Source organism: Urocampus carinirostris, chromosome 12 (assembly GCF_059441175.1).
Source record: "Urocampus carinirostris isolate Australia breed hairy pipefish chromosome 12, RoL_Ucar_1.0, whole genome shotgun sequence".
In the NCBI taxonomy this organism is placed as follows: domain Eukaryota; kingdom Metazoa; phylum Chordata; class Actinopteri; order Syngnathiformes; family Syngnathidae; genus Urocampus; species Urocampus carinirostris.
The window spans coordinates 28,684,917-28,696,080 of NC_142360.1; the positions used below are offsets into that span (position 1 = coordinate 28,684,917).

The window sequence follows — 11,164 nt, forward strand, 5'->3', positions numbered from 1 at the left end:
ATACAATACACTTTATTGGAGGGCTGCATCAACAAATCGATAAAATTAGTTATTAAAAGCAGGGATCAGAATTTTCCGCGGATCCGCGGATTTCCGCTGTTTTTGAACCCCAAAGGCATTCCGACTTTTTCACTTTTTCTCTTGCGTAGCAAACAAATTCAAAATCCGACTCTCACTCTTTCCTTTATTGCTCTGGCGCACCCTGGCGGCCGTTAGAAAAATTGGCCGCATTGTCGCACAAGCTGCAGGGACTGAACTGCATTTGAACTTATCTTGCAGTATTTACAAAAAAATCAGTTATGTGGGCAAATTATTTTAATCTTCTAAAAATGTTACTTAAATGATAAATATAAGCATGGTTTTGGACAAGTAAATTGCCTAAAACCCAGGTTTTGGGGGGGGTGGCGGTGGGAGGGGTGGGCGGGGGCTCCGCCCTGGTTTATTCCTGGACGCTGGCTATTTCAGCTGAAAATGAAAATCTCCATTCTGATCCCTGTAAAAGTGTTGACAACTGATTAGATCATCGATTTGTTGTAGCAAGTGATATCTGAGTAACAAGTACTAAATCAATGCATATAAAAGTGCACAAATTTCCATTGTGACGCTGAGAGTTGTATTACCACTTTGGTCCTGCATGGGGCACCAAGACCGTTTTTATATATATATAAAAAAAAAAAGTATTGCATTTTTCAAAATCTTTTTCTAATTGAATATTGCATCATTGCACACAAAATTGGCATAAAAGCTTCAACTTTGTTTGACTGTTTAATCGAAACAATCTTCAATGGAACAGAAAGTGCTGCAGAAGTAGACAGAAAAAAAATCTGAAAATAAGTACACTAAATACTACACAATAGGGCAGATTCTTTAGGATATTCTATATTATTTTCATATTGGAGATATTTTATCGTAAACAAAGATTTAACCCCTCGAAAAATTGTTGACAAAACTTTGAAAAGTGCGTTTACATTTTTTGATATATTTTTTGTGGTTAAAAACATTTTGCTATACACAATGAAATGTATTGCTCTTTATTTTTTCTTTGCATGTTAAATAAAGTAAGGTGATAGGAAAAGATATCTTACATTTTTGCAGGTGTATAGCAGTTTTTTTTTGTCAAGTTAAATGGCAAACACTTTTACTTTATTGTTTTATATTATAGACGTTTCTGTTGTTTTGTGCACTATTTTCTATCTGTCCAAAACTACAATCTTTGAATAGAGGAGACCATTTTAAATGTCTTTAAAAATCCTATTCATCGATTAATCGATAAAATAATCAACATATTCATGGATTATGAAAATAATCGTGAGTTGCAGCTGTACTTTATTGTAAATCTACAACATATTCACGATAATTCAACTTTTTCACCCACAAATCATGTCCTCAATTTATAAATAAGAATTGAACAGCAGTGGAGGTATTTATCAAAAATGCTACATTTGTCTTTCCGTATCATCGGTCGCTAAAGTTTCCTTTAAACCCCGAGGAACGATAACAAGCAAATTCAGGTGGGTCTGTAACCGCGGCAACCACCAATGACGACACAAAAGGACAACATGCACGTCTGTGTTGCAATTTGGCACTGTTTTCCACAGGATGGTAACCCATACGTACTTATGAAAAGAGCCATATATGGCCCCAGAGCCATAGGTTCCCTACCCCTGACTTAGCGTATTCATGATCAAGTATTTACAAAGTGTAAACATTTGTCATGGTCAAATTGGGCTTCTTTGAGTTAATGCAAGCTCGTGCACTTAAAGCGTTTTGATTTCTTTTTGACTTTGCCTTTATTTCGCTTATTGGATATAATGTTTGTGTTTACTTGAATGAAGACATTTACGCACAAAGATTTGGTTGAACATATTAAAGTATATAATGTATTGTACTTGATAGTATGATGTAGTGTGTGTTCTTTGGAGGAAATGACCATTTTTATGATACATGAGTTTCTTTGATTACCTGTTATCAGGGTTTGTACACCTTTTTCAAATCAAGCACTTATAATTTTCCAATTTCTTCAGTAACATTTAAAGAAAAATCACGGTATTTGTTTGCACATTTATCAAGACTTATGATTTCTAGATCTTGAGTAAATGGTAAGTATATTTGTTTTCAAGACAAGTCTCTACCTATACAGCTGCAGGGTAAAAATGAGGATAATATGTAGCTTACATTTTCAATTGCAGGATGTTCTTCCCATTACAATTTACCCCTGAGAAATCCTGTCTTGACATTTTACATGAACTATAATTGATAGGTAAAATGACCACTAAATACACATCTCGTACGTGTAGCATACTCATGAAGCATGATCGCCTAGATCATGCCATATAGGACATAAGACAATGCTATACAAACTAATGTCAGCGTCCGTTAATCATTAGGGAAGAAAAAATGCAATGGCAAAGCCACTAGAGAGCAGTGTCAGTCACTTTTAAGCAGACTTGTTGAGAAACCTGGCAACAATTTTCAGCACATTCAAGCACTTTTCAATCCTTGAAAGCACAACTTTAATTCAAGCATTTTCAAGGATTTTAAGCACTCGTACAAACATTGTGTATTGTACTCAGCAGTATGACGAAATGTTATCTTTGGAGGAAATTGCCTTTTTTATGATAAATACATGATTACCTATTATTTTAACAATAATTAAAAAGTATCTAATTTGCAGTGTACGGGTTACGTTCAGTAACACTCAAGGAGAGAAGACATCAATGGATTTTGAACTTGCAGGGAGGATGGGGAAAGACACCTTCAGATAAGAAAGTCCAACCTGTTCTAAAGGCCCTCCCCTGAGCCCTTTCTTTGTATCACATATCCTCGGTTACAAAAGCCAATCTAGGGCGCGGGAATCAAAGTACTGCAAAATAATTGGGCTATAGGAACAATGATGTTAGTCAAAACAACAATGCACAATAATAGTCAAATTAACCGACTGACATCCTATAAAATCTTTGTAGGTGTCCAAAATTAAAACAGAATAAACTTATAAATATTTGATGTGCAACATGTTATCCATGATATATGTATTTTTAGATTCTATAAATCAAAATGTTCTTTTCATTGGTGCTATATAATACACACTGTCCCTTTAGTGTAACTTGTATCACTTTGTACACTTTTGCACGGCCAAATTAAAGCACTTTAAGCGTTTTCAAGGCAATTTTTTACATTTTCCCCAGTACCCTCAAAGGAACAAATCCAGCTCTGATCAAAATTACTTATTTTGTTGACTTTAATGACTAAAATCAAATTGCTATTTTGCTGCTAGCACATAATTTGTGCTATTTTGAGCGGCTCCTATCTATGATCGACGATCTTTTTGTGTAAATGGGCTGCTATAAACTGACATGAATTCTGACATTCTGTTTCAATAATGCAAGCGCAGCTTGTATGGTCACACTTGTTTACAAACTCGGAAAGGACTCTATAGGGGCTGGGTTCAATACAGAAGACAAAGAAAGTACTGTGTGTATAAAAAGCAGAAAAATGAGCCAAATTTGTATTCATTTTAACGTTAATGATTGCTCCAAAGAAGAGTGCATTTAATCTTTCAATCTTAGACTGCTGATCTTTTGCTTTTACTTATTTTCATTTATGCTTCTTTGTGTGTTTTTCAGAGCATCTGTGTTCAAGTTGGTTAAAATAGAATTGTAAATAGTTTTTTTTTTTGCATTTTATCATTTATTCGCAAGAGTCAAGTTTATTTGCGACACCCTTAATCACAAGGAGTCTCAAAGGGCTGCACAGATCACATATTATTGCAAGACACTGACGATTATGACACCATCCCGTGATCTAAAAACTACATGAGGGCAAGGTAAAACTCAAACTCAAGATGAAGAAAATTAAGAAACCGTGAGAAGGGACTGAACACAAAGTAATCCCCCTTCCAGGATGACCAGGCTGAAATGAATGTTACAATAACAAATAATACAGAGATATTGTCAACATAAAATATAGTTGATTCATATGCTATAGAATAGAAGTGTGTTTTAAGCTTAGATTTAAAAATTTCCACTGAGGTTGCAGATCAAATCTCAGTGGGCAGAGCATTCCACAACACCGGGGCGTGAATGGAGAACGCTCTCCAACCTGCGGATTTCTTCTTGGCTCTTGGTCACTAGTGGACAAGCATTTTCAGAGCGAAGGAGTTAATATTTGTATTTCATTGCTTTGCATTTTTAGAGATTTTGTGTTGTTGAGTGTGTAAAAAGCTAAAATTGTTTTATATTTTACCCTTTTTTTGGTAGATCAGTGAATATTTTGATTTAGATTCCAAGTGTTTCTCAGAGATTTTCACACACATTTTATTTATTGTTTTTCATTTATTGCGTGGTCTATGGATTCAGACTGAAAAGAAACATGACAATGCCAACGCCAAGCACTTTCCCCAAAATTCAAACATTATCCTTATCTTGAAAACACATCAAAATTCAAACATTTTTAATGGTTCCAAGCACCCGTACCAACACTATGTTATATTAATACAATAGTTAGAACGCGAAAACCGTAGTTCTGTCAAATGTCTTGTGCCTGTAACTTCTACATGTTACAGATTTAGCTGAGACACTCTATATCAATTTTGTCTCTTGTCTTCAACGCACTCAAAGATTTCCTTCTCCATTTCTGAGTGCTGACCAGGGTTGGGTAGGGTTACTTTAACTGGATTACTTTCAATTACTTTTGGATGACTCAGATACCAAATATGCTAATAAAAGACAAAAGAAACTAAATATGAATAAAATGACTAAATTTTGTGCAGGCTTGTGGAGTAACGGAATACACGGAACGGCAAAAATGATGTTGGCAAGCTGATTTATTTTCATTTTGTTTCTGTTGCATTTTATGTTAGTTTTGCCGGAGATCAAAGAGATCAAAGCCAGGAGAGAAAGCTTACCACGTGTTGTGAGTCATCATTTTATTCATATTTAGTTTATTTTGTCTTTTATTAGCATATTTGGTATTGGAGTCATCCAAAAGTAATTGAAAGTAATCCAGTTAAAGTAACCCTACCCAACCCTGGTGCTGACATAAACATTTTCTTTTTCTCTCTCTCTCCAGACATGGTGTATTGCAAAAATCATTTTACAAACAAAAAACGTTTTTTTTCTGGGTACAATTCCCGTGCAGCGAGCGTACCGAGTAAAGAGAAAAAGGCTACGATGGTCAAAACGGCGCGCAGGGCTTTGAACCAACTGGGATAAGTGGGCAGCAGAGACAGATCATAATGCAGTGAAATTCCCATAGCCATTATCACCGTGGTAGCTGCGGGGACAACGCTGTCCGCCATCAACATGGCAGCCCATGCCAAAAGTGCAGGGACCACACTATTGCTCAGGTTGATCCAATCCGGTTTGGCCGGGCTGCTCTCGGGGAGGGCGTAACCCCAACGAGATCCCCCCAGGAAGGAAACGATGGAGGCGCCGTAAGCCAACTGAAGGTAGGCCAACTCGGGAACGTAGCTCTCGCTCACGCCCATGAAGAGAGGGGGGACAACAAAGGGGATCAGTCCCGAAAACCCCAGCCACAGGGCCGCTTTAGGACTCTTCCACAGGTCTTCCATGTCATAGCGTAGAAGGTCTAGTTTTTTAGGAGGTGGTTCAGGCCGTGGTAGCTTCTTGAAACTCACAACGGATGAATGGAAATGTTTATTGCTGGCATTGAATGAAGCTCTGGAGAAGAGACCAGAACAGAAGATAGTTGAAGACCTGGTCCATTGTGCAGACCAGGTACTGTTGATACGAAGGTCCGATCCAAGGGATGATAGCCAACATTTAGGTGTTGGTCGTATCGGATGCAGGAGCTGAGAAGAAACACATCTTGGTTAAGAGTCTACATCCAGTTCAAATTTAACACTCTACCACACAGGTGTCAAACAGGCGGCCTGCGGGCCAAATCAGGCCCGCTAAGGGATTGAATCCGGCCCGCGAGACAACACTCAGAGAAGCGCAAGAGAAAAACAAGCTGCGGGTTGAAATATGTCAACTTGATGTTGCCAAAGCCTCGAACAAAGACACTGTACTTGTATTTCTTTCTCTCTCTCTTTCTCCTTTCCACCCATTTTCTCCCACTCTGTCTCTTTCACTCACTATGTCTCTTTTTCTCTTCCTTTGTTGCTCTTTGTCTCTTTCTCTCTCTGTGTCTTTTTAACTTCTTTTGCTCTAACTTCCCTTTTTCTTTTTCTCTTTTTTCTTCCCACCCATCGTGCTTTCTTTTCTCTTTTCTCTCCTTGTCTTTCTATTTCCCTTTGGATTTCTTTCTTTCTCTCCCTCTTTTCCCCGACTTTTTATCTCTTTTGTTTCTCATGCTCTCTCCCTCTCTCTCTTTTTGTCCCGCCCTCTCTCCTTTTCCCTCCATCTTTCTCTTATTTCTTTATCTCTCTTTTTCTTTCTCTTTAATCTACTAGTCCGGCCCCCGACAGAATGTTTGTTCTATCATGTGGCCCCCGAGTTAAAATCAGTTTGACACCCTTGCCCTACCATATCTGTCAGCTTATACAGTGTCTTGCAAAACTATTTGGCCCCCTTGAACTTCATGACCCTTTGCCACATTTCAGACTTCGAACATCAAAATATAAAACTGTGATTTCTTGTGAAGCATCAACAATAAGTGGGACCCACTTAATTGGATATTTTAAACTTTTTTTTTAACAAATTAAAAACAAAAAAGTGGCTGTGCAAAATTATTCAGCCCCTTTACTTTAAGTGCAGCAAACTGTGTCCAGAAGTTCAGTGAGGATCTCTGCATGATTCAATGTTGATCTAAATGACTAATGATGATAAGAGGAATCCACCTGTGTGTAATCAAGTCTCTGTATAAATGCACCTGCACTGTGATAATTAATCTCAGAGGTCTGTGTAAAGCGCAGAGAGCATCATGAAGAATGAGGAACACACCAGGCAGGTCAGAGATACTGTTGTGGAGAAGTTTAAAGCTGGATTTTGATACAAAAAGATTTTAAATATCCCAAGGAGCACTGTGCAAGCAATAATAGTGAAATGGAAGGAGTATCAGACCGCTGCAAATCGACCAAGATCGGACCGTCCCCCTAAACTTTCAGCTCATACAAGGAGAAAACTGATCAGAGATGCAGCCAAGATACTGCACAAATCTGGCCTTTATGGAAGAGTGGCAATAAGGAAGTCATTTCTTAAAGATATCCATAAAAAATGTTGTTTAAAGTTAGCCACAAGTCACCTGGGAGACACACCAAACGTGTGGAAGAAGATGCTCGGGTCAAATGAGACCAAAATCGAGCTTTTTGGCAACATTGCAAGACGTTATGTTTGCCGTAAAAGCAGCACAGCTCATCACCCTCAACACACCATCCACACAGTCAAACATGGTGGTGGGAGCATCATGGTTTAGGCCTGCCTTTTCTTCAGCGGGGACAGGGAAGATGGTTAAAATTGATAGGAAGATGGATGGAGCCAAATACAGCACCATTCTGGAAGAAAACCTGATGGAGTCCGCAAAAGACCTGAGACGGGGATTTGTCTTTCGACAAGACAATGATCGAAAACATAGAGCAAAAGCTACAATGGAATGGTTCACCCAAAAACATATGAATGGCCAAGTCAAAGTCCAGACCTTGATCCAATTGAGAATCTGAACTGAAAACTGCTGGTCACAAACGTTTTCCATCCGACCTCACTGAGCTCGAGCTGTCTTGCATGGAGGAATGGGCAAAATTATCAGTTCCTCAGTGTGCAAAACTGATAGACACATGCTCCAAGCGACTTGCAGCTGTAATCGCAGCAAAAGGTGGCGCTACAAAGTATTAACTCAATGGGGCTGAATCATTTTGCACACCCATTTTTTCGTTTTTTTATTTGTCAAAAAAGTTTAAAATATCCAATAAAGTGTGTTCCACTTCACGATTGTGTCCCACTTATTGTTGATTCTTCACAAGAACTTAGTTTTATATCTTTATGTTTGAAGTCTGAAATGAAGGTGAATGAAGAGGAAGGTTGCATAATCCTGCACTGCTACATGCAAAAAGTGACACTCAATTCACTGCAACTGTTAAAAGGAACTACAAAATATGCTCGAAGTATTGTGTTTTTTTCCACTATGAAATAACTTATTTAGACATATAATCTGTTTTCATTCTACATAGTCTGTCTATTTGTGAGTAAATGGGAGTGTTTTTGAGTTTGTAAGGTTTATTATCGTTTATTATTGGGGCATTGCAATGAATAATGGGAATAATTGACTGAGGTATGAGTTCAAATGGTGCCATTGCAAAATACGTACTTTCTGGACAGGGAGAGTGCTTTTTCTTAACATAATGAACAGCATCTGAAAAAAAGGACAAATAAACAATGATGTTAAGCAGTGTGGGAACTTTTTTTTATTTTAAAACTTCTTTAAAATGTCCCTAGTGCAATTGCAACGTCACTACACATTATATGGAACATATAATTGAGCAAGAGGTGAGCGTAGAATGGTCCTGCTTCAAAAAGCTGTGGATTGCAAATTCATATTTTCTTTCATGTTTATGCTTTGCAGGTTTTGAAATATTGTGCTCTTGAGATTATATCTGTTTGATTGCATATATATTTATTGGGGAGGATTTCTTCTTCCGAGGGTGCACACGACATCAAAATAATTGAGAAGCACTGGGTTCCAGTAATTCACCGAAATATGCACGATGATACGGCTCACGTTTGAATGATTACACGAATGCATTAAGGAAACTGTATTAAAATTAGCTTACGTAGTATAAGAAATATATCAAATATGATTAAAATGTATCTACTCGTCGATATTCAAATTCAAAGAAGCCATTCTACATGATTAAGGATTTTCCATTTTTAAATAATATGTCTTTAAAACTATTTTTCCATCTCACAAAAAGCACATTTTCTTCATTCCTTATTTACTTATGGCGAAGAAGAAAAAAACTACCTCAAAAATCGTCATAATATAAAATTTATATTTTACCTGGGACGGAAAGGACACACATTTGGTCCGACGTGAGGAACTTCCGTGTCAAACATATTGTGGCAAGAAAAGTTCCTAGCAAATAAAGAATGAAAACTGGCCCAATTTCTTCATGTTGCTAATAATTATATATTTTAATGATGATAATGACAACAACAACAGTAATAAGTAAGCCAGTCACATCTTTTTTTCCATTTTTACAATCATAGAATATACACAGATTTACCATTTACATATACATATACAGGGTTGGGTGGGGTTACTTTAACTGGATTACTTTCAATTACTTTTGGATGACTCCAATATCAAATATGCTAATAAAAGACAAAATAAACTAAATATGAATAAAATAATGACTCACAGCACCTGGTAAGCTTTCTCTCCTGGCTTTGATCTCCGTCAAAACTAACATAAAATGCGACAGAAACAAAATGAAAATAAATCCAAACAGCTTGCCAACATCATTTTTGCCGTTCCATGTATTCCGTTACTCCCCAAGCGTGCACAAAATTTTGTAATTTCATTTGGTATTGGAGTAATCCAAAAGTAATTGAAAGTAATCAAGTTAAAGTAACCCTACCCAACCCTGCATATAGTTCTGACAAAGAAAGACTCCAACATATTTGGTTATTAAAATACAAGAAAGACATGCTGAATGGAATCATACTGCAAGTAAAATAATCGAAATAAAACTCATTTTTATTCAGTAGAAATGACAGATTATTGAACGCTTCTGATCCTTTCCATAGGATACAAACGCTTACAAAAGATAGTAGTACTTAAATAGAACACTAGGGGTCAGTCATACCAGGTTTATTGTTACTGTATGAGTCATAATCTAAAAATAACAATGACAAAAACAACAAAAAAGAGGATATCCCGTATATTAAATGAATGTCTCGTGCCTGATAAAAATCAATCGGAAATAACATGAATTATATCGGTTGAATATTCTCTAGATTGGCTCTGTATTAGAACATCTTGTTATTAAACACAGTGTTGGGACTAACGTGTTACAAAGGGATGCAATTATTCTCGGTAATGAGGAGTGGTGGGCCGTCATGGCCCGCAAGGCCTTCCTCGCAGGCCTGAAAAAAGTATCGGAATCGTGTGATGTTAACAGTGCCAGGTCTTGCGTGCTTTCCACATCCATGCCTTCTATGATGGCCTCGAGTAATGTGTCGTACACCGGATCGTGCGCCCAGCCCTTCCTCTGCCCTTATATAAAACCTTTGGTAAACGTTAAGCAATTGGGTCCTGTTTCCGTTCTGGTCCTGACAGCAAAAAACTGTTCCAATCACTCTATCAGAGAAGAAGTTGTAAAAATAAGTGGAAACTCAAGAGAGTCATGACATTATGTTTTTCACAAGTGTATATAAACTTTTCACCACAACTGTATTAGCCGAATTTATAACTATGAAATAAAATACTGTAATCATATATTTGGTTGTGTATCACAAATAGCAAACGGTAGGCAGCGTGTGGGGGAGGGGCTTGGCTTACACAAAAACAACAAACTCACGAGGACTCAATGGAGCAAAGGGTGCTCAATTTTTGTCTTATTATTTGTAAAATGATTTTTGTAATACACCATGTCTGGAGTGAAGGATCTTATACATTTGACTGTAAAGGATTTTATACGATTGAATACAAGTTGCATTTATTGAGTTTAATGAACTAGTTTTTTACTGATTGTGCCTTTATACAATGAGCTGTGAATGTTCAGGGCACCCTGGTAGGAAATATTGTTTACAAGAATGGCGGGAACGGGACGTAAGGTTGATAAGATAATGAGCACATCCGACGACACATAAAGGCCCTGATGACGGAGGACGGCAGGCATTGTTATGAGAGACGCTCTCCGCTGTTTTGAGTTTTCCAGACATCGCGGCAGGGCGGTGGAGCTCACGTTGGGGTTCTTTGGCACGTCCATGGGAGGAGCCGGCACACCATCTTGCGGAAAGACGTGGGCTGAGAGGAGAAGGCTGGAGAACTTCAGAGAGGACTCCCCAGAGACTCCGACGACACTAATTTGGCCGATTTCGAAGGAGTTCACTTAGTTCTATTGCTAATGAAATTAAATCAGCCTTTGTGTGGAAAGGTCTCTTGTTCATCTTTTCCATCAAGAAACAAGCGCGCATTGTTAGGTGAATGTAGGCTGTGTTTGGTTAACGCAGTCAGACAACTCATTCGAACAATTTGGTAAACGGTA

General features: G+C 37.7%; 1 protein-coding gene across 1 annotated transcript; it reads right to left on the reverse strand.

The window, feature by feature from the left end:
* Positions 1 to 4,403: 4,403 nt before the first annotated feature.
* LOC148355427 (transmembrane protein 69-like) lies at positions 4,404 to 5,758 on the reverse strand. The gene has a single exon (XM_088349748.1). The coding sequence runs from the start codon at positions 5,567 to 5,569 to the stop codon at positions 5,087 to 5,089; it is 483 nt and encodes a 160-aa protein (XP_088205874.1). The 5' UTR covers positions 5,570 to 5,758; the 3' UTR covers positions 4,404 to 5,086.
* Positions 5,759 to 11,164: the final 5,406 nt, after the last annotated feature.